Source organism: Pelophylax lessonae, assembly GCF_965119305.1.
Source record: "Pelophylax lessonae genome assembly, chromosome: 3".
Taxonomy (NCBI): Eukaryota; Metazoa; Chordata; class Amphibia; order Anura; family Ranidae; genus Pelophylax; species Pelophylax lessonae.
This window is the reverse complement of record NC_138770.1, coordinates 606,669,130-606,693,440: the sequence shown is the minus strand read 5'-3', so window position 1 is coordinate 606,693,440 and position 24,311 is coordinate 606,669,130. Positions and strand designations below refer to the sequence as shown.

Below are 24,311 nucleotides of genomic sequence, written 5' to 3'. Positions count from 1 at the left end.
TGATGAAGAGGATCGTGCGGGCTGGGTCTCGGGCTGGCCCCCCTGGTCGCAGGTTGTGGGCCAGAGGCTTCCCAGCCTGCCATCGAGCGTTCAGTCAGGTTTTTTCCTGGCATGTGTGGACGACCCAACCCTGTTCGCTGCAGGGATGCTGCGGTGAGGTGGCTACCTCACTGGACGCCATGCGGTTTCGCACCGCAGTTCTACTGCGTCCTGGCTGCGACTCTCCCTGTCCTCTGTGCAGCGGCTTGATCGCTTGTGCGGGCTCCCCACGCCATTCAGAAGGTAAGTGTACTCTGTGTGGGGACCTGTCTGTTTAGTGGGTGTCAGTCTGGGACTGTGTAACCCTGCATTTCTGTACACACTATTGGGCTCCCTGTCTGGTTTGCTGCCTTCTGTGGGCTGCAAGGAGGGGGGCTATCCTGCACTGTTCTGTGTTACAGGCTGTGTGTTTTTCTGTGTGACATGCTGTATGCTGTGGGGCATGATGTGAGACATGTTTGTGCATACATGCGGCGGCCGCTGCTGCGGTCCGCCATTTTTTTATCATTACTGCAGGCGTATGATGGCCATTACTGTATGAGGAGAGCGGCGTTTTTGGCGCCAAGCGCCGCCATTTTGGCGGCGATCGCTCAGGCCACATGTCAGCGCTGCATGCTCTGCCTTTGCAGTCCCCCACCGGCGGCCATGTTTGTGGAGCCTTCCATAGGCTTTATAGGAGCGGTCTGTATTGCATCACTTCCTTTGCCCTGAGAACAGCGATCGATGCAGTGATCTCTCCAGGTTTACCTTCCTTATTCCTGTATTCCTTGCCTAAGTTTTGTGCTTCTCCCTGTGGGGGTCGGTGTGTGCTGTGTGTGTGCGGTGGGCTACGCTCGCCGCGATCTTAAAGGGGCAGTACCCCTTTTTTTCCTGCAAAATTTTGGGGCATGGATTCTCAGGAAAGCAAATTTCCTCCCACTTTAGTGGGGGGCCAAGGGTCTGCTGCTTCCCCCGAGGGGGGCGATTTGGCTACCATTGTGGCTAACCTAGCTGCTCAGGTGCAGATGCTTGTGGCTGCTCAATCCACAAAACGGCCCAGAGTTTCAATTTCCTCTGATTCAGAGGGCGATGGTGATGGGGCTGCTATGGCTGGGGTCCCCTTATCGAGGTCCCGTTCGTCCCTGGACCTTGTAGGGTCGGAAGGGGAGGCAGAGGTTAAAGGGGTTGATGATTCCCCCCCTGGCTCGTCTGAAGAGCTTGCAATCATGGATGAATTGGTTGCAACAAACACTGCATTTGCAGGATGAACCATGTCCTCCTGCCATCCTGGCCTCTTATGGGACGCAGCGGAGACGCAAATCGTCGCAGGTTTTTCCTTGCACTGAGGATTTTCAGTGCGCTGTTAGTGAACAATGGCGCAATATAAAGAAGCCTTTTGCTGTGCCAAGTAGGTTCAAGCTGCGTTATCCCTTCACACCCGCCACTGATGAACGTTGGTTTGTGCCGCCTCCGGTGGATCACGCGGTGGCAGTTTTGAATAAATCTACTGTGATTCCGGCGGAGGATACCCCGGTGTTCCGGGATCCCACGGACAGGAGACTGGAGTCTCTTGCCCACCATACTTACTCGGTTACCGGTTCCATGCTAAAAGCTATTTTTGCTTCCCTTATGGCAGCTCAGGCTGTCGGGGATTGGACGCAGGTGCTCAGGCGCGTCCTGGTGGCTGATTCTGCCCCGCCGACAACGTTGGATAAGGTGGATCAAATTCATCAGGGTGTCATGTATTTGTGTGATGCGGACTTAGATATAGTCCCTTTGGCTGCACGTGTGCACAGCGTGGCGGTGTTGACACGCCGCTTGATTTGGCTGAAATGTTGGTCTGTGGACCAATCTTCTCGCAAAACTTTAGCTAATCTACCCTATACGGGATCTCGCCTTTTTGGCGACTCCTTGGATACGCTGATAAAGGGGATCACTGGGGGTAAGAGCACGCTCTTGCCCCAGTCTCACAAGGCTAAGGTTGCTCAAGGTAAGAAGCATGCTTCGTTTAGACCCTCTCAGGGGTCCTTTCGTGCCTTTCGGTCGCACTATAAGGGCAAACCCTTCAAAGGTCAAGGCTCCCAAAAGAAGCCGTGGACAGGTAAGCAGAAGTCCGGCCAGTCCGGGTCCGCTGCCCATAACAATGCGGCCTGAAGGGGCGCCCTCACCCAGTTCTGGGGTGGGGGGACGTTTGCTCGGTTTTCTTCCACCCTGGCTGGCCCGCGTTCGGGACAGGTGGGTTCAGGAGATCGTTCGGTCCGGTTACAAGATCGAGTTTATCTCTCGGCCGGCGAGCAGATTTTTTCCCTCAAATCTTCAACTGTCTCCGGAGCGTTTGCGAGATCTGCACCTGGCGGTGCGGGACCTGCGGGCTCAGGGAGTGGTGGTTCCGGTGCCTCATCGGGACAGATTTCGGGGGTTTTATTCAAATCTGTTCACTGTGCCCAGAAAGGAGGGCAAGGTACATCCAATTCTGGACTTAAAAGCTCTGAACCGCTTTGTGCGGGTTCGCAAGTTCCGCATGGAATCCCTGCGCTCGGTGGTGGCTGCTCTAGTTCCGGGAGAATTCATGGCATCCATCGATTTGAAGGATGCGTACCTTCACATCCCCATTTTCGAGGGTCACCAGGGGTACCTTCGATTCGCCATTGCGGAGGATCATTACCAATTCGTGGCGCTGCCTTTTGGTCTCGCTTCGGCTCCGCGGGTGTTCACCAAGGTGCTTGCACCGGTTCTGGCTTTATTGAGAGCCCAGGGCATCTCGGTCCTGGGGTATCTGGACGACATTCTGGTTCGGTCTGCAACCAGTCAGGGTCTGGTGAAAGACCTGTCCATCACGATGCAAACTCTACAGGAGTTTGGTTGGACGATAAACTTTCCAAAATCGACGCTGTGCCCGTCAGTTCGTCTTCCCTACCTGGGAATGATCCTGGACTCTGTTCAGGCGAAGGTCTTCCTGCCGGAAGACAAGCTCAGGACACTTCAGGGAGAAGTCAGGTCCCTCCGGGACGTTCCGTGGTCTTCCCTCCGGACGGGCATGAGGTGTCTGGGATTGATGGTCTCGGCTTTCGAGGCAATTCCCTTTGCCCAGTTTCACAGGGTCTCCAAGCGGAGATCCTGTCCAGGTGGGACGGGCGACCACAATCTCTGGATCTTCAGATCTCGTTGAGTCCTCGCACCAGAAGGGATCTTCTGTGGTGGCTACAGTCCCCGGCGGTGTCGGGGGGCAAGTCTTTTCGCCCTCTTTCGTGGACGGTGATCACCACGGATGCCAGCCTGTCGGGCTGGGGTGGTGTTCTGGGCTTTCTGTCCGCCCAGGGTACTTGGTCGGAGGGGGAATCCTCCCTTCCGATCAACATTCTGGAATTGCGGGCGATAAATCTCTGCCTTCGACATTGGACGGACAGGCTTCAGGGCCGTCCGGTTCGGGTGCAGACAGACAATGCCACAGCAGTGGCCTACATCAACCACCAAGGGGGCACCAGGAGTGCCCGAGCGGCTCGGGAGGTGGCCGACATTCTGTCTTGGGCCGAGACGCACGTCCCGGCGATCACGGCAGTTCACATTCCGGGGGTGGAGAACTGCAGGCGGATTACCTTTTCGCCAGACCTTGGACCAGGGGGAATGGTCACTCCACCCGGATGTCTTCCAGATGTTGTGCGCGAAGTGGGGTCTTCCAGATGTGGACCTGTTCGCGTCTCGTCTGAACAACAAGGTGGGAAGGTTCGTGGCAAGGACGCGCGATCCTCGGGCAGACGCGTCGGACGCGTTAGTGGCTCTGTGGCATCAGTATCGACTGATGTATGCATTCCCAACGATTCAGCTACTATCCAGGTTCCTTTGCAGGTTGTCCTCGGAACCGCTCACGGTGATTCTGGTGGCGCCAGACTGGCCTCGCCGGTCTTGGTACGCAGACCTCGTGAATCTGGCGGTCGACGCTCCATGGCGTCTGCCTCTTCGAGAAGATCTTCTGTCTCAAGGACCGATATTCCATCCTGCTTTACAGTCGCTGGCTTTGACGGCCTGGCTGTTGAAACCGAGGTCCTGAGGGATAGGGGTCTCTCCCCGGAGGTCATTCACACTTTGATCAACGCTAGAAAGACTTCTTCGGGGAAGGTTTACTACCGTACTTGGAAGGCCTATTTTGCCTGGTGTGAGTCCAGGGGGTTTTCCCCTCGCACATACTCGGTGTCTAGGGTGTTGTCTTTCCTATAAACGGGTGTGGACCAGCGTTTGGCGTTGGCCACGATTAAGGGTCAGATTTCTGCGCTGGCCGTTCTCTTTCAACGCCCTGTGGCATCTAATTCTTTGGTTAGCACCTTTGTTCAAGGGGTGCGACACCTGGTCCCTCCTAGGAGGGAGCCTTTGCCTCCATGGGACTTGAACCTCGTTCTGTCCGTGTTGCAACATGCTCCCTTTGAAAAGATCAGGGAGATCTCGTTACCTCTGTTGTCCAAGAAGGTCGCTTTTTTGGTGGCGATCACTTCAGCTCGCAGAGTGTCGGAGCTGGCAGCCTTGTCCTGCAGGTCTCCGTATTTGGTGATTCACTTGGATAAGGTGGTCTTGCGACCTAACCCTTCTTTTCTCCCGAAGAGGATCTCGGAATTTCATCTCAATGAGGACATTGTCTTGCCTTCACTTTGCACGAAGCCTAGACATCCTAAGGTGGTGGATTTACACTCCTTGGATGTTGTTCGGGCGATCAGGGTTTACCTGTCATCGACTAAATCCTTTCGCTAGACGGATTCTCTATTTGTCCTTCCAGAGGGGCCTCGGAAGGGCTTGGCGGCGTTGGCTTCTACCATCGCCAAATGGATCAGACAGACTATTGAACAGGCATATGTTTTGAAGGGAAAAGTTCCCCCTATGCCTGTGAAGGCACACTCTACCAGATCTCTGAGTACGTCTTGGGCCTGTCATCATCGGGCTTCTGTGGCCCAGGTGTGTAAGGCGGCGACTTGGTCGTCCGTTCACACCTTCTCAAAGTTCTACAAAGTGGATGTTCAGGCATCGGCAGATGCTTCTTTTGGCCGCAAGGTTCTTAGTGCGGCAGTGCCTTAGGGTCCCTTATTTTTGGGCCCTTGGCTGTTTGGGATGTTTTTATCCCTGGGTTATTTGTTTTTCCTGGGTTGTTGCTCCTGTTGAGCAAAGTTTTTTTCATGCTGCCCAGCTGGTTTCCTTCCTTTGGTGAGGTTCCTTTTTTTTCTGCTGTGGGTACTGCGTTGCCTTAGGCGCGGCTGCGTTTCCCACCCCTCATGTATGCACTTCTTTGGGACGTCCCCATAGTGACGAATATGGAGAGGCGGCGACTGTCGGAGGACGTAAGAGAAAACGGAATTTTTGTAAAATCTTACCTGTAAAATTCCTTTCTCTGAGTCCTCCGACAGTCGCCGCCCCCGCCCCTCTTTTGGGGTTTGTTTATGTACTCTACTGCTGTTCTACTGAAACTGAGGTATGGATACAGGAAGCAGGAGGGTATTGACTGAGGGGACCACCCCCTGGGGGTGGGATATGCTAAAAGCTTTAATATTGACATATTCTGTTGCCTAGCTACTTCTACGGAGCAAAGGTCAATAACCCCATAGTGACGAATATGGTGAGGCGGCGACTGTCGGAGGACTCAGAGAAAGGAATTTTACAGGTAAGATTTTACAAAAATTCTGTTTTTTCGTGCCTCCATGGCGCAAGAAAAAGGTAAGGCGTTCAGGACTTCTGGAGGTGCTAACAAACCGTGGGGCAAGTCCAAGCCCGGTCATTCCGGTGCTGCAGACAAGTCCTCTTCAGCATTAAGGGGCGCCCTCACCCATCATAGGGGTGGGGGGACGTCTGCTCTTCTTTCAGGAACCCTGAACTTCCTTCATTTAGGACAAATGGGTTCGCAAACTGGTTTGTTCCGGGTACAAGATCAAATTTTGGTCCCGGCCAGGGGACAGGTTTTTTCAGTCAAATCGTTACCTCTCTCCAGAGCATTTGAAGGATCTGCGGGCTCCAGGGGTGATTGTGCCAGTTCCCCAACAGGAATGCTCTCAAGGTTTCTATTCAAACCTGTTCATCGTGCCCAAAAAGGAAGGCAAGGTGCGCCCAATCCTGGACTTCAAGGCTCTGAACCGCTTTGTACGGGTGCAGAAATTCAGAATGAGGTCCATTCGGTCGGTGGTGGCATCTTTGAATCAGGTGGATTGTCTGGCTTCCATCGATGTCAAAGATGCGTATTTCCACGTCCCCATATTCGAGGGACATCAGCGATTCCTCCGCTTCGCTGTGGCAGAGGAGCACTTTCAATTTGTGCCATTACCCTTTGGTCTCACCTCGGCTCCCAGAGTTTTTACCAAGGTCCTAGCCCCTGTGCTGGTCCACAGGGATAAAGTGGTCCTCCGACCTAATCCGTCTTTTCTTCCTAAGGTGGTGTCGGATTTTCACCTGAATGAAGACTCTGTGGATGAGGTTCGGGCGATAAGGGTTTATCTGACGGCTGAGTTCTTCAGAAAGTCGGACTCTCTCTTTGTTCTTCCGGACAGTCCTCGCAAAGGTTTGGCTGCGTCTGCTGCGACCATTTTGAGATGGAACTGGAAGACGGTTGTTCAGGCTTATTCGATCAAAGGTCAGGTTCCTCCGTATCCTGCGAAGGCGCATTCTACTAGAACGCTGAGTGCCTCTTGGGCTTTTCACCATCAGGCCTCTGTTGTACAAGTTTGTAAGGCAGCGACTTGGTCATCTGTGCACACCTTTAACAAATTTTACAAAGTGGATTTGTTGGCTTCTTCGGATGCCTCTTTTGGCCGCAAGGTTTTGCAGGCTGCTGTTTCATAAGAGAATGTTTGTTTGTACTTCTCTTTGGGGTCTTTTATCTGGGTGAGCTCCTGTTGTTTGGTTGAGCTCCATGTTGCCCAGTTGGCTACGTTTAGCCTTTTGGAGTTGACGTTACTGTCTGGTTGCGGTTTTCCCACCCCTCATGCCTATACTGCTTTGGGACGTCCCACTCAGCTCATGGAGATGAGGCTGCGTCTGTCGATGGACGATAGAGAAAATACGATTTTTGTAAGATCTTACCGTAAAATCTTTTTCTCTGATGTCCATCGACAGACGCAGCACCCACCCCTCTGTTTGGGGTTGGTTCTGTTGTCTTCACTGCTTTTAAACTAAACTGATGTGCTGGGTTGTGCAGTGGGGGTTTATGCCTGGAGGGACAGCCCCCTGGGCGTGTGTATTCAAATTTTCTTGCCTAGACTACTCCTGATGGGAGGAGCATATACCACTCAGCTCATGGAGATGAGGCTGCGTCTGTCGATGGACATCAGAGAAAAAGATTTTACGGTAAGATCTTACAAAAATTTATATTAAAAATATATAAGTATTACGTTTAATTGGGTGTTGCCAGGTATAAACAAGTCTGTGCAAAGTTAACAAACTTAAAAGTGCCCGCTGAAAGAAATCCACCTCGTGAGCTGAGATACATAAATGTGCTCACTGGAAATAAGCAGGCCACACAGACCTATAGTGCTTGATCAATAATCCAGAATACTGGAAATGGACACTTTCCTCCTCTTCCCTCCTGGAAGGGTCCTCTGGATCCCTCATACAATAGGTAGGGAGACAAGAAGCCATATATAGTGTAATACTGCCTTTATTGTAAAATTATGCAGTAAAAAATTGTTGGGTGCTTACATATAAAGTGCCCTCCTGGCACAGGAAGAATCGCTAAAGGTTGCTATATGTGACAGCCAGCCGTGCAGAGATCTCTCCCTGATATTCTGGTAGCATGGCAGCGGTCGGCGTACGTTCCACCGCTTACAGAGGAAGTGATGTCACTGGTTAGAATTTCCGGGCGAAGCTTAGACCACAATGCATTTCTCAAGTAGCATCATCAGGAAGTCGCACGCCGACGCCTGCCAAGCTACCAGAATATCAGGGAGAGATCTCTGCGCGGCTGGCTGTCACATATAGCAACCTTTGGCGATTCTTCCTGTGCCAGGAGGGCACTTTATATGTAAGCACACTACTATTTTTTACCGCATAATTTTACAATAAAGGCAGTATTACACTATATATGGCTTCTTGTCTCCCACTTATACCTGTTGTATGAGGGATCCAGAGGACCCTTTCAGGAGGGAAGAGGAGGAGGAGGAAAGTGTCCATTTCCAGTATTCTGGATTATTGATCAAGCACTATAGGTCTGTGTGGCCTGCTTATTTCCAGTGAGCACATTTATGTATCACAGCTCACAAGGTGGATTTCTTTCAGCGGGCACTTTTAAGTTTGTTAACCTTGCATGGGCTTGTTCATACCTGGCAACACCCAATTGCACTTAATATTTATATATTTTTTATTTTATTTACATTTACCAATTATTTTTGCTTTTTTTGTAAAAACACTTTGGCACTGTGTATATGGAGGTATATATTAGAATATTTGCAGATTTGTGCACGTCACTTATATCTATTGATTCTAGCACCTTCTGAGCATTTTTGTATTTTGCATATTTCACATTGTTTGATTATTTTAACACTAGCACCAGCGCCTACTTTCATTTTTATATTAGTTCAAGTGTGCTTGGCACACACTGAAAGGGGCAGCGGGTGACTCTATAAGTGTAAATCTTGTTCAGAACCAGGCGCCATCACAGCATTATTACATTTAAAATACTATCCAAAGCATACAAAGCCATTCACAACTCTGCCCTGAGCTACATCACCAAACTTGTCTCCAAATATCACCCAAACCATTCTCTCCGCTACTCTCAAAACCTCCTACTCTCAAACTCCCTTGTCTCCTCCTCCATGTTCATCTCCAGGATTTCTCCAGAGCCTCTCCCATCCTCTGGAATGCTCTACCTCAACCTGTCCGGCTATCTCCTTCTTTAGCTGCCTTCAGGCAATCCCTTAAAAAAATCTGTTTAGGGAAGCCTATAACACCTCCAACTAATCTTTGACCTGTTCCATCAGCTGATTCCCCACAGTTACAACCTTTTGTAACACCTGCCCCACCCTATTAGACTGCAAGCTCTTCTGAGCAGGGTCCTCTTAATCCTCTTGTATTTTATTTTATTGTATTGTAACTGTATTGTCTCCCTTTTATATTGTAAAGAGCTGCGTAAACTGTCGGTGCTATATAAATCCTGTATAATAATAATGCCTGTAACCCCCCCCCCCTCCCCCCCTTCCTTCAGGACTCAGGAGTGATGAATTCTTGATCCCTAGATGTCCCTAGATTTTTTTTTTTAAATGTTGGCAATTATGCTCCAGCTTATGTAGGGTGACCTTCTCCAACCACTATACCCACCCAGGGGAGGGACCTCACTAAAAGGGGTACTAACCCCTGCTTACAGATACGAATGCAGCAGGATCCTAGTTCTTGTACCTCCCTATTTCAGTCAGAGCTCCACTGTGCGGGGAATAACATTCTATGCTTATAGATTTACCCAATATTTAAATCAGTCCATGATCTTGAACACAAAATGGATTGAAGCTACCTTATCATCAAGACTGAGACACGACTTAGTAATTGGTTACTGCTCCTACTCTTCCCCATGCACTTTTAGTTACAGGCAATATTATGTGATCTGCAGCAGCTGTTTATATACACATAGGGGCTCCTCTAATTACAGTAATGGCTGTCAAAAAGGGATCCAGTAAAACACAGTAAACATGAAAGTTAAAATGGAAGAAATAGTGATGTAATTTAGCCAATGTGTAAGGAACTACAAATATGCTACCAATAGAAAATGCATAAAAGGTAGACTTGGTCCCCAAGCTGCCATGTTATATTTATTTTCCTACTATATTGTGAACATATCTCTACTCTCTTCCAGGTCATACATAAGTCATTGCAAAAGCTAAACCTGGTGCTGACCAACGTGGAAGAGTTCGTGGAGCACCTGACATTCCTGGGTCAGATCTCTTCAGACCTTCCTGCCTTTGAGAAACAATATAACACCATCATCCAGTTGTACTCTGTTGCAAAAGACTATGGTATCAACATCCCTTCGGAGGAAACGGCAATGTATCAGAGCCTAACTCCCTGCTTCCAGCAGCTGAAATCCATGGTTCTCTACTGCGAAGCTAAGAAGGATGAGGACATTGTGAAGTTCAGCGGGGATTTGGACAAGTATATTTCTAACTTACACTTTGAGTTAATGGATTTCAAGATCAAAGTAAGTTTATCGCCTGCACTGGTTTTGTGCATGTACAGTAATGCTCAGTGTGGTGCAAGCATTCCATGGAAGGGTTTTCTAAAGGCAGAGGCTGCTATAAAGCAGATTATAGCACAGAAAGGAAAGTTGAACATATGTTTAGCAAGTGTTTGTTCTACTTTAACACGTACTGTGTATTTCCCTAAAAACTAAAAATAAAACCTCGCCCAATCAGGAAAAATGTTTTCATTATATTTGAATTTCTCCTGCATTCTAATACCCCATACAGATGGAGACTTAATACAGATTTTTTTTCCAACCCAGAAATGAAGATAAAATTACAAATCATCTTAAAACATTTTTTTAACAAAATTAGCACAGCTGACTCTAATCCTGGATGGGTCTTACTGCTTCATAAAGCTGATATTAGAAGTGGTTTTACATAACTAAAATCTAAAGAGGAATATTTTAGACAAAAAAAAATCTAGTATTTGAAGGGTTGTATGCAGTGGATGTAGGGAGTACTGAGGGGGGCAGCCTGACAGGCAGATAATGAGTCTGCTGGCTAAATCGATGAGGGGTCACTGGGAGTTTGGCTTGTGCTGGGTGCAGGAAAGTAGTTTTAGGCCGAAAATCATTGGAAGTACTGGTAGTTTTTTAACTTAACATGGACCAAAATAAAAAATATCTGATATAAAAAAGAAATTTGACACGGATGTGCTAGGGACATCCAGTTGGAAGATGGTGGGGGATGGGTTGGTAGAGCTGTGGAAAGATTGTAAGGAACAAAAGTGTGTGTATGGGGGGAGGGTTCTGAGAGGAGTACCTCTTCCACAGCAGCCCCCCCCCCCCCCAGGATGCCAATGTCACCCTGTACCTCCATTACAACTGTGCATGCCCAATGCTCCTCCATGGATCAAAGTAACCAATGTTCATCTTTCTTCCATCAGCCTGAACCCCCATATTCTCAATGATCCCTGCCTTCTCTCACCTCCCAATTCCATTATCTATAGACCCACTTAGAGTCAGGTGCCTCTATATTACTTCCCTCACTCATCAGCTGTATGTTGTTTTACCCTGCTTCACATGCCAAAGCCTCTCCTATTTCTCCTACCACCTTTGCTCTGTTTGCCCAAACTGAGTTTCCCATGTTACCCTACACACCTGCTGTCCCCCCACCCTTACTCCTTTCACTCACACCTAATACTGCCCCCCCCCCATTCAGGCCTTCTGTTGTCATGCTACTCCTAATTAACATCCCCCCATCTATGAATCCCCCATTTGGGTGCCCCAATACACATGACATTGCACTCAAGCTCCACCCCTACTATTAGTCAAGTTGCCCCACCTTGTACTGACTCCTTTTCCCCAAACTGTTTTCCCCATTTGATCCTACAGCAGGCACGACCATAGGGGGGGGCGCCCCTTGATGCCCAAACTGCCTTTCTGTCAAGGCAAACATTCCAAATCTCTCACGAGGTGCAGGAGTCTCCTGCATTTGGACTGTGGCTCCCTGACACCCGCAAGTGCCACGCGATGTCCCGGCTGACTGCCTGGCTGTCAGCTGTCAGCGTATCCCAGAGTCTGAGCGGAGCCAATGCTTCCTGTATAGTTCCGGCTGTGAGAGGAAAGATACAGGAAGCATCGGCTCTGCATGCTTCCTCCAGCACCGCTCCTCATACTCCGGCATTGATGTGTCTCAGAGGAGCCAGCATTTCTCGCAAGCAGTACCCGCCAGCAGTACCCACCAGCAGTACCAGCTAGCCGTACATGCCATCATTACCCATCATCAGTACCTGCCAGCAGTACCCGCCAGCAGTACCATCCAACAGTATCCGCCAGCAGTACCCACCAGCAGTACCAGCCAGCAGTACCCGCCAGCAGGTAAACCGTAGTGCATCCATGTGAAAGCAACCTTAGGCCCCTTTCACATCATTGGTCTGTGCATTAGCGTGTGTAAATTGTTGTAATGTATTTTTTAATACTTAGTGGTGTTCTGTCATAATAAAATGTCATGTCCTTGTTCATACATGTATGAACAAGGACATGACATTTTCTGTCTGGCTACGTCACATGTGCTAGGGGTGCAACTAGCCCCCTGCACATAATTGTATTTATCCCAGCATGTGCATTGTTTTTGACTCCTACCACCATGACCACTTCAAATCACTGAAGTGGTCATGGTGGTTAGAGTGTGCCTTTAATATCTCTCAGAAGAAGGAAACCTCTGTATACTTATTCAATGTCATTTGATCATCCTATAGTTGTGTTAAATTGGTGGGGAAGGGGGGGCATGGAGGGCGCGGAGTGCCATCTCCCTGAAATGAGTTTGCCACCTCCCTGAAATTAGTTTTTGCAGGTTGGGATGTTTGCAAGGCAAAATTTCCTCTCCTTTTTGTAATTAAATGCCCTTTTGTGAATGACTGCCCAAGTGCTCAATCTAATTATGACATGGCATTAAATAAAACTATACTCTTCTGTACGAAACATGGGCTAAGTTGAACGTTGCATAACAGAGTTAGCAAAAGTCTTCAGGTTGGCACAACTTAAGACACAAAATATTTATTACTTTTAAACTTAAAAACGTCTTTTCTGTTCTGTTTCTTTTTCAAAGCTGCATCACAGCATTTTTCTGCTCTATCAATACAGAATCATCCATATTGAAACGCGTATCAGAAAGGAATGCGTCACGATACATTGCTGTTTTGATTTTTTGAGCACAGCCCTATTTAAAGCCCTGTTCCATGTGCCCCTTTTATACTTTGAGCACCTGCCCCTCCAAAGGTCTTTGCACGGCCCTGCCCTACAATCCTACTGTCTCCTCTCTTTACGTCCTGCAACCCTAATATTGCTACCCCTCTCACTCAGCTACTTTGTGTTAGATCCCTGCAACTGCCAGCACCCTAGCACCCCAGTCTTCTCCTGACTTTCAACTTCTTTGCCCAGAAGTTACCCTATTTGGGGGCCTGCACAACCTGACACTGCACTCTAATGCTATCCAACTTTACTCCTTACTACCCCTCCCCCATCCCTATGTTTTGTCCAAGTTGCCTTACCTCCCATAACCCCATGTCTGTCATCAACTGCAGGGCAAAGCTCCCCCACTTCCATTGTACCCACCTCTCCTCTCCCAACACCCTTAGATTCTTAAACTGCATTCTCAGCCACCTCCTCACTTTTAGATGCCTTGCCCCTGAATCCCTCCCATCCTGCTCTACCCCCTCCTCCACACAGGTATTATCCAAGTTTTCTAGATTGCCACAGCTTCTTGACTTGTCTCTCCTGGACAAGAATTTCCCACTTCCACCTCCCCTTTTCCAACACCCTCTTTTTCTAATACAGCTTTCTGTCTAAGCCATCTACCCTTCACCTAGAATAACTCCATGCTAGTATTGTGGTGCCATATCAGTGGGCAAAATGTCAGTTTCAGGCCAGGTGTGCATACATGAGCTCATGTTTAGAATCCAGGGTAAAGTATTAAAGTATTAGAAACCTTTCCATATATGGAGATTCAATCTCTTTTCCTCCAGATACCCCCCTGTCCTCTGTGATGACCCTAGGGTGAATAACTCTACACTGAGTTTACTATATGGACTACTCATGTATTTATACATGTTGATCATATCCCCCCTTAATCTCCTCTTCTCAAGAGAGAATAAATTATGTTCAACTAATCTTTCCTCATAGCTCCTCTATGCTTATTATCAGTTTGGTTGCCCTCCTCTGCACTTTCTCCAGTTCTCTGACATCCTTTTTGTGAACTGATGTCCAGAACTGAACTGCATATTCCAGATGATGTCTTACCAATGATTTGCACAGGGGCAAAATCACGTCTCTCTTTCTCTGCAGTCCATACCTCTTTTAACCCCCCTGTCCAGCCTATTGTAATATGAGGACTGAGTGGGAACCCTGTTATCCTGGGAGGACATCATATGATGTCCTCCCAGGATCGTGCCTCGCACGTCTCACGGGACACGCTCTGGCATGATCTGCCACCCGCTGTGTCCACCAGACATGACTGATGATAGATCACTGTACTGGCCCGCTGCCGGTACCATGTGATCGCAATGGCCAATCACAGCAGATCACATGACAATTGTACACAATGAAAGGCTTTGATTCATGCCTTTTATTGTGTACTATTGTGATAAGCTCTGTGATTGGTCAAAGTGATCACATGGTACAGACAGGGATAACCTCATGTGTACCATGTGATTAGCTGTGGCTAGTCACAGCTAATCACAATAAGAAACACTGAATTAATAGTTTTCATTGTAGAAAAAATGGTTGCTTATAACTGTAAAATCCATAGATATAAGCAATCAGTGTGTCCAAAAAAAATCCAGATCACCTCCCCAGAGTGGTACAGTGTTACTATGGTAACACTGTATTGCTCTGGTCACTGTATGTAAAAAAAAAATTGTAAAAAAAAGAAAAAAATTTAATAAAAAAGAGAAAAAATATTTAAAAATAAAATAAAAAGTTAACATTTATTTTTTTTTTTTTTACATACTGTCACCAGACAGTGTCCCTGATCACCGCCACACCAGTTATATGATGACGCTGTACTGTACGGGTGATAGTATGTAAAAAATAATGTAAAAATCCTAATTTTCCAAGAAATAAAAAAAATAACAACCTACTAAACCTCTTACTAAATATCTTGGGACTGTCTACTTTTTCCAAAAAGGGGTAATTAGAGGCTCTTTGTACTGTCCTGGCATTTACGAGCCTCAAGAAATGAGGGTCTGTCAGTACATCAGGATTGATCGATTTTTAGATATACATATACAGTATATCATAATTTGTGGACTCTAACATTCCTACAGACTAAATACCATACACTGATTTGGGTTTTTTGCACCAAAGAAATGTAGCAGTATACATTTTTTCCTAAATTTATGAAGAAATATTAATTGCAAAATGTTATAACAGAAATGAGGAAACAAAAATTCTGTCTCTAAATAAAAAACCCATCTTTGAATAAATACCACCAAAATAAAGCTCTATTTGTGTCAAAACATTTTTTAAAAGTCATATTAGTACAGTGGTGCATGACCACGCAATTGTCATTCAAAATGTGACAAGGCTGAAATCTGAAAATTGGCCTGGTCAGGAAGTGAGTAAAAGTGTCCAGTATTAAAGTGGTTAACACAAGAGAGAATTTTGCTCCCTTTGGAAACCACAGCTTGGCATTGCGTGCCATTATTAAGCTTTCGATCTACCAGAACACCCAGATCCTTCTCCACCATTGACTCCCTCAGTTGTACTCCGCCTAGTATGTACGATGCATGCATATTCTTAGCCCCCAAGTGCATAACTTTACATTTATCAACAATAAGCCTCATCTGCCACATAGTTGCCCAAAGAAATAATGCACTGGGGTTGGCTTGTAAGTTGGAGACATCCTGTAAGGAACTTATTCCACTGCATAGCTTGGTGTCACCTGCAAAGACTGAAATGCTACTTTTAATCCCAGACCCTATATAATTTATAAATGTATTAAATAGTAAGGGTCCGAGCATTGAACCTTGGGGCAAACCACTGATAACCTTAGACCATTTATAGTAAGAATCATTATTTACTACTCTCTGAATTCTATCTTTTAGCTAGTTTTCTATCCATTTACAAACTGATTTTTCCAAGCCTGAAGACTTTAGCTTACATATTATCAGTGTGTGAGGAACTGTGTCAAACAGCCACCCCTCTGTTCAAGGTTTTGCTCACAACCTCATAAAAAGAAATCCTATTTGTTTGACAACATCTGTCTTTAAAAAATGCCTTGCTCCAGCTCCCCATGTTCACCAGCTTACACCTGTTCCAACTTCCCTTGTTCACCAGCCACCCACACCCAGCCCATGATCTGACACCGTCTTCCATGGTCACAAGCATGTTCCACGCTTACCCATTTCGTTGCTACTTCATAACTGTAATTTTTATACTGCTGTGAATCATAATGTAAATACAGGGCCGATCCTAGGGTAACAGACGCCTGGGTGCAGAAATATTTATGGCGCCCCCGGGTGGGCGTGGTCATCTTACTAACTCCTCCCCTTTCCTAATGGGACCTGGAGGGGGTCTCTCCAAGGAACACAGAGAGGGCCTCTGTTAGAGAGTCTGTTAGAAAGAGCCCCCACCAGGCCCCATTAGAGACTACAACGGAGTCTAATGGGACCTGGAGGGGGGTTTATCTTACAGAGGCCTTCTCTGTGCCTATTGGAGAGTCTTTGATAGAAAGAGTCCCCTCCATCCCCGATGAGAGACTACATTAGAGTGTCACCGAACAATAGAAAAATAAACAATATTATATTAATTAATAGCACTTTGATGCCCAGGCCCAAGACTAGAAGACTTCACTTACCTTAAATAATGGGTACTGGGGCTGGCTGCTGGTCCTGGGCCCTGGCTTCTGGGGCTTTGCTGCTGGTCCTAAGGTCTGGCTGCTGGGGCTGGCCTGCTGGTCCTGGGGTCTGGCTGCTGGTCCTCCTGATTCCTGGCTGCTGGTCCTGGTTTTTGGGGCTAGACTGCTGGTCCTGTATTCCGGCTGCTGGTCCTGGGGTCTGGCTACTGGGGCCTTGGGGCTGGCTTCTGGTCCTGATTCTTGGCTGCTGGTCCTGATTCTTGGCTGCCTGTCCTGATTCCTGGCTCCTCTGTGGTGTGCCGGTCTCTGTGGTATGCTGGGCTGTGGTGCCAGTCTCTGTGGTATGCTGGCTCTGTGGTGCCGGTGGTACTGGGCTCTGTGGTGTGTTGGGCTCTGTGGTGTGCTGGGCTCTGTGGTGTGCTGGGCTCTGTGGTGTGCTGGGCTGTGCTCTGTGGTGTGCTGGGCTCTGTGGTGTGCTGGGCTCTGTAGGCTCTGTGGTGTAAAGCTCTTGTGTGATATCTCAGTGGGGCTGCGGCTGTCACTGTGAGAATGGCGCCTCCATAGTCCTGGCTCACAGGCGAAGTGATATCAAATGCACTCCGCCTGTGAGAGGATGAGCCGTACAGAGAAAGCAGGCGGCTGCAGTAGAGAGCAAAGCCGCTGCTTCCTCTGTACGGCTCCTCCTCTCCAGGGCTGGTGCAAGGATTTTTGGCTCCCTAGGCAAAATAAAAATTGCCGCTCCCCCCCTCATATGCTCGTGAATGTGCGGCACAATGCGCATTATTAGTACACATACACTTCCATAAGCCTAAAATGTTTTACTATGCATTAAACTTCAGTCTAAGTTACAGTCAGACCATGTAATGTAGTACACTACACATACACTTCCATAATGGTAATGTGACATCACCATCATGTTTTGGAAGTGTATGTGTAGTGTACTACATAAGAGGCAACATAATGCCTCCTAAGTTACCTATAATAAGGGATATTACACTTTACTTATAACACCCCTACCCCTTAGCAGAGTCCTGTGAATTTGTGTGTTTGGGAAAAGGAGGACTGGGTCTGATTAGTGAAATATAAGCCTTTTACTGCCAACCTCTTCCTGAGAATGCTAGTTAGATGGCGTTATGCTGACCCACTATCTAATACATTCTGACCTCAAACATGTCATGTATGTCAGGAAAGTCTGCTAGAATTCACATACCACAATCTGTATACCTCCACTGAATCAGAACAATGCAGTCAGCATCCCAACCAAGCAACTAGCATTTTCAGAAAAAAAACAGCAATGACAGCCTCCCTGTTTCATGTTAGGTTTCCTATAACTTGCCTATTGTTAACTTGAATTGGTAATAAAAGAGCATTTTTTGTTGCACTGAAGAAGCTTTTTAGGAATAGTGTATTTTTCCCTATCTCTGTGTAACACATAACTGACACCCTGTCCCTGCATTTCCATCCCCCCCCCCCTTCTAAAAATCCATGCTATCAGTCTGTATGAAGCAAGATCTCCTCTGCTACAATCATCCACATATCGGCTGTAGGACTCTGAAGCTGTTTCCTCCCACCTTTCAGTAACAGCAACAGAGGGCAGTAGCTCAGCTTGGGTCCTCCATGCTGCTAGTCACTTCTAGGAATGCTGCCAGTCGGTTCTCAGCAGCTCTGTCCCTCCGTAGGACACACATGGCTGACTGTAGAGGTTAGCAGGAGGCTGGCATGTGGGGAGGGGGCGGGGGAGCAGGGATTGCACACACTTTTATTTTTCATCCTTTCATAGCCAATATACTGAATTTCTCTGCCCTTTGGAAACAAACTACAGGAGGCTCTGCCCTCACTCTGCACACACTCACTTCTGTACTCAGGAGCTGTTCTCTATGGCTGTCCTCCTCTCTTCCGCCCACAGGATGCTATCAGGGGAGGAGAGAGCAGTCTCCTCCCTTGGGCAGAGCTGGGAACTCCATAGCTGCTGGACAGTAATGACACTTCTGTAAGGGAGGAAGCTTCAGAACAGAGCGGCTCCAGTGCGCCCCTCCCCCTTCATGTAATTCTCCGCCCACCACACCGGCCCTGCCTGTCTTCCTCCCCCACTGTCGCCCCTCCCCTCAGCTCACAACTACAAAAGATATAGCAGGCAGCTCCGAGGCTGCAGTGAGAGACTTGCGGCCGGGAGAGGATAGTGCGCCCCCCATCAGGTGGCGCCTGGGCGCACTGCACCCTAAGCACCTGCCTCGGACCGGCCCTGTGTAAATATCTGATATGCAGGATGTATTTTCATTGTTACAAATTGATGCAGGGGCTTCGGGCATGGTGCAGGAGATGCTGAGGCTGCGGGCATGGTGCAGGAGATGCAGGTGCTGCGGGCATGGTGTAGGGGCTGTGGGCATGGTGCAGGAGATGCAGGGGCTGCGGGCATGGTGCAGGAGATGCATGGGCTGCAGACATGGAGCAGGAGATGCTGGGGCTGCGGGCATGGTGCAGGAGCTGCGGGCATGGTGCAGGAGAGGCAGGGGCTGCGGGCATGGCACAAAAGATGCAGGGGCTGCTGGCATGGTGCAGGAGATGCAGTGGCTGCAGGCATGGTGCAGGAGATAAAGAGGCTGCAGGCATGATGCAGAAGATGCAGGGGCCGCGGGCATGGTGCAGGAGATGCAGGGCTGCGGGCATGGTGCAGGGGCTGTGGGCATAGTGCAGGGGCCGCAGGCATGGTGCAGGAGATGCAGGGCCTGCGGGCATCATGTAGGAGATGCAGGGCTGCAGGCATGATGCAGGGCTGTGGGCATGGTACATGCAGAGCTGTGGGCATGGTACAGGAGAGGCAGTGCTGCAGGCATAGTACAGGAGATGCAGTGCTGCGGGCATGGTACAGGGGATTTTCCTGGAGAATCTCCTGTACCATGCCGCAGCACTTCATCTCCTGAGGAGATGCAGGGGCTTCGGAGGGGTCTCACTTACCATTTGATGAGGCGTCTTGCATTTAAAAATGGCGCTGCCCTGCACCAACAGTTGAGCGGTGCGTTCCCTCTGTGAGACCATCGGAAATATGTGTTTTCCGATGGTCTTAGGCAACCCCTGTGAAAGGGGTCACGACCCACAGGTTGAGAACCACTGCTCTAAAGTGAGGAAAATCCTGGTTTGCCAATGGAACTAGTGCCCACATTGGAAGGTTTCCCCTCTATTAGTGTTTGGATGTCAACCCAAAATGTGGGATTTTCTTTTACTTTCACTTTTGATGATAACAGTAAACAGAACAAATAGAGAGGGTGCATCTCCCTAACAGGGGCACAGACCGCAATAAACACTGTTCTAATACCTCTCCACTCTATCCAAAATTTAAAAAAAGCTTTGCTTATAGTTACACTTTGATCATTGCCTGCCAAAATTATATTGTTGACAAAATTGCAAACGGATGTTGTTCTCAATTATTAGTATGTATCTTAAGCTGTATTTATGTGAATACAGAGGTTTGTACACTTGGTTGTAACTTTCAATAATACCCCCACTATTGCTGTAGATATAACATCAATTTATATTGATAGGTACGGAACCCAATACTTCTAGAAGTTGATACTTTCCCTCTGGAAGCCAAAGAAGTCATCGTCAACTTGCTGGAGGAGTTTGAAGTAATTGCAAACAAGGCCCAATATTACTCCTCATACCAGGAGCGGTTTGGCAGTTCAATCACTCAGATGAAGGCAAGGTTATTGGATGTGTTGCTATCGCAGAAAAGCTCTGGAGATGCCATCACCACCCAGATGGTCAATGGGGAGCTCTCTGAGGTTGAGTCTGATTTGAGTTTGAGGAAGCTCCTTTGGGAAGCCAAAGAAGAATGGGCAAAACTGTCAGCAGAGTGGAGACTCACCTCATTCGAAAGCCTCAACGTGGACATAATACAGCGAGATGTCAATCGATTCAGCCATACATTGTTTATGCTTGAAAAAGGTAGTTTGTCATTATTGTTTAGCTAGCATAACAAAGTTGACAAAATGCCAATGCCACAGTACCAAAATAAATACAGTAAATCACAAAAGAAATAACAATTACACACGTAATAGGAGCCATCTTGTGTTGTCTGCAGTTAAAAGGACCCTGACCAAACAGGCACAATGACAATGTTTCTGCAAAGGGCCCCAACCCCCTTTCTCTCAGCTTACCAGTACTTCCTCACAGCTCCTCTACAATCAACAAGTATAACCAGCAGTTTTGGGAATGGTGGGATTCGTGACCCCCCCCCCCCCCCCCCTGTGATGGTGTCAGGGCCTAGCAATTGGCTGAAAATACTGTCACTTGAATGTATTTGCTAACTCAACCATAAAGGTCATTCAAGAGTCCAAATGAGTATCAAGGGGTTAGGAAATGCCCATTCCAGAGACACTTTCTCTTTGCCCTGCATGGACAGGGTGACATGTCTCTTTGAAAGTGACCCTGTCAGCGAAAAATAAAGGTGCACTGAAAGAAAAGACACTGGAGTTGATTTACTAAAGGCAATTAGGCTGTTGATTTTTAAAAAAATTGTATATAGTGGTGTGGCGCTATACACCTCTGTATACAATTTTTATTTATCTTATATCCATTTTGGGATATAGAGACAGTGTGCTAGCAGCTGTAACTTTTGTCCCCATAGGGCGGAAGTAATAATTTATTTATTAGGCTGTTGATTTCGCAAGGAAAGTTGCAGTTTGCAAGAGAATTTGCCCAACAGCTTCATGAATGAGCTAATGTCCATCATCCAATCATATGCAAGAAAAAATTCCTGTTTTTTTCTTGCATATGATGGGGTATTTTTTTTTTGCAAAGTGAAACTTCACAACTTTCACCAAGCTCTGGGGCAAATTCCCTTGCAAAGTGAACATTTACCAAGGTTTTTACCACTCCTGTCGAATGCTGATGTCAGGCAGAGATTGCAGCACTGAAACAGAGAGAAGGTAGGAGACAGGTTGCCGTAGGGGTGAGTATGCAGTGTCTTATTTTGCAGGGTACCATTATTTACATAATTTGTTCCCCGACAGGGTATTTTGAGCAGGACTTTTAAAAGGTTAAAATGCAGAACATGTTCGCTTTAAGGCTCCATTCACACTTGTACTACTCCAAAGTTGCAGGATTTGGAGGGCAACTTTGGGGCATCTTTGATGCAACATTGACGCAACTTGGGATGGGTGTGATTTGGATATAACTTATTGTCCCTCTGCAACGACAGACCCACTGGTGCACCACTGTTGCATGTAAAACATTCAGGTATGACTTTCATGCAACTTGTGAGGGTTAACATTGAAGTCTATGGCCCATGAAAGTCAGACCAAAGTAGTGCATGAACTACTTTGAAGTCGCTATTATTTTAGGTCGCACATATATAAATGGTTATCATTGGAAAACACGGGGTACAACTTGTAATGCGACTTTGATGTCCAAAGTGGTATGAGAAGTCACACAAGTGTGAATGGGGTGTAAAGTAACATTTCCACAAACCTAAAGAATGCAAACTGTGCTTTTCATGAATAGAATCAAAAATCAATTATCAGAGCAATGAGTGGGTTCAAAGATACAGATATATGAAGTTATATGGAAAGCTTGGCTTTATCTATACATTTCAAGCTTTTAGGCACCTCAGCCTCAGGTCTTCCCTATTGTCACACAAGGTATAAGGGGGCGGGGGCAAGTTCGAATTTCGAGTAAAATTAAAGAATTGTATACTAAATAAGTTGCCCTACTTTCTGTATCTACTGATAATTATGTCCTGCAATTTTCACTGAAGGTAACCTCTGCTGGAGAATTTTTTAATAATGTGCTCTGTTTAAACAGCCTATCACAATTGTTTCTGACAAATTTATAGATTGTAAGCATTTTGGCCAGTTTATAATAGCTTTTGTTTCATGTAGTGGCATTTAAAGTACATGTAAACCCTTACTAAATGGCCTATAGTTGGCTAAAGCCACTGTGTATAATAAACAAGTGCCATTTTTCAAATAAAATGCTTATTTTCACCCAATTCTTTGTTGTATCTCAGTGCTGCTGAACTCTTGCAAATACTTTCTGTATTTGCACTCCAGCAATAACTGTATGCCATTTCTCAGGGCAGGTTTTCTGAAGATTGACAACAAGAGATCATGTCTAACCAGTGTTTGTTACCATGGCCGCTTTTAGTGTCCATCAAGGGGTTCAATTAGGGGACAGGGACATCCAGGCTGGCAATTAGGAGACAGGGACAGAGTATTGTCTTCTAAGAACAAGCACCTATATAAAGACCTTCATGGCAGGGTTGCTAGATATTATTTAATTAAAAACTGCAGCCTTAAAAATAATGGATAAATCATAAAATTACATTAACATGTTAAAAGCTTTTAAGAGATTTTATTCTCTACTAAAAAACCCCAAACAAAAGTTTTGCACAAGAAAGCTTATAAGAGATTTTACTGCACAAATTTACATTCACTTATCGGCACAGCTCTTGTATGTTCTTACCTAGAAACGCAAGATATGTTAGAGCCAAGTTCCTTCTAAAACCAGCTAAAAACTATTTTTGACCCCTTTTTAGGATTGCCACCCAATGATGTTGTGATCAGTCTGAAGCAATCCATCTTGGACTTTAAACAAAGTTTACCCATTGTGGTGGCACTAAGGAATCCGTGTCTCCAAGCTCGACATTGGGATGCCATACATTTTACTATTGGTCGAATGATTACAAGAGATAAGAATTTCACCTTGGGAAATCTTCTGGAATTTAGAGTAAGTGTAAACTAACTAAATTATTTGAGCAAAAAGTGTTGCAACTCTGAGATTTTTAGAAAATACAAATATGGAATTATGTACCTGGACAGCAACACCCCTTGAGCTGAGATAATCTTCCCCTTAGGAAATAAATGATATTAGAAAAAAAGACATTAAAAGTTCTCATTATCTCGCTGTTTTTACTGTTTGCCACAGAATTATTTCTCTAATTGCTAATTTCCTGCTCGGTGGATAAACTGTCGATATATCCATTAACATGCGGTAAAATGAGAGATTTGCATTTTGTATGTGCAAGTTAGCATAATCTTAACATTCATTACATAAGAAAACATGCAAAAATATTTTAGCAATAGAAAAAGTTGACAGCAGTTTAGATTTCAATTTTACTTTCTTGGCAAACTAGATCTGGATTTAAAAGCTGTGTTGCCTTGGGCCAGAAAATCTAAATTGGTGTCTGTGAACCGTAGATGAATTATTTAATTCAAGCTATGCTAGACAAACATAGTGTTTTTATAGTCAGCAGGACTAAGGATTTCATATTAGTCTTATACTAGATGGATTAGATGGGCATAAATCCATTTACAGATCTGTAGTGGGTATTTGGCTTGTATACCACACAACTTGCTGTGGACCTCTGTAGAGTGCTGTGACCTCTTCTAACCTCTGGCAGCAGGAGGGATATTATCAGTTACTAGGCATCTAGCTCAGAGGTGTTTTAGCGCCAGTATAGAACAGAGCATTTTTTTTTTTATCCAAAGAAAAACTTTTGTTGGTACAACATAGCCAACCACATACTTTGTATGGTATATAAAAACAGTCAAGATTAACGCCATCAAAAACCGCAGAGTGACTACCAATTTAAAGCGAACATACTATACAAGATCCAACATATGTAGGAAAATTACATGACCATGTCACCATTACCACCCATAATAAATTTAAGTTGGATTATCATCCAGCAATAAGTCCAAGGAGCCTGTCCATGACCAGATCCATCGGGGCAAGCCCGGGTACATCTAACCATGGGTCCCAGAGTTTTTCTTACTTACATGTACTTGCATGGACACCTCCTATGCT

The 24,311-nt window shown here is 46.4% G+C and overlaps 1 protein-coding gene across 1 annotated transcript in view; it reads left to right on the top strand.

Moving 5' to 3' along the window:
* The window catches only part of DNAH14 (dynein axonemal heavy chain 14), a gene marked incomplete at its 3' end in the record, with an annotated part of 442,814 nt that overhangs the window by 123,482 nt on the left and 295,021 nt on the right, over positions 1–24,311 (top strand). Inside the window, exons 18-20 of the mRNA XM_082252323.1 lie at positions 9,827–10,168; positions 20,048–20,450; positions 23,041–23,231. Of these exons, the coding sequence (XP_082108449.1) occupies positions 9,827–10,168; positions 20,048–20,450; positions 23,041–23,231 (936 nt within the window). The remainder of the gene's footprint in view (positions 1–9,826; positions 10,169–20,047; positions 20,451–23,040; positions 23,232–24,311) is intronic.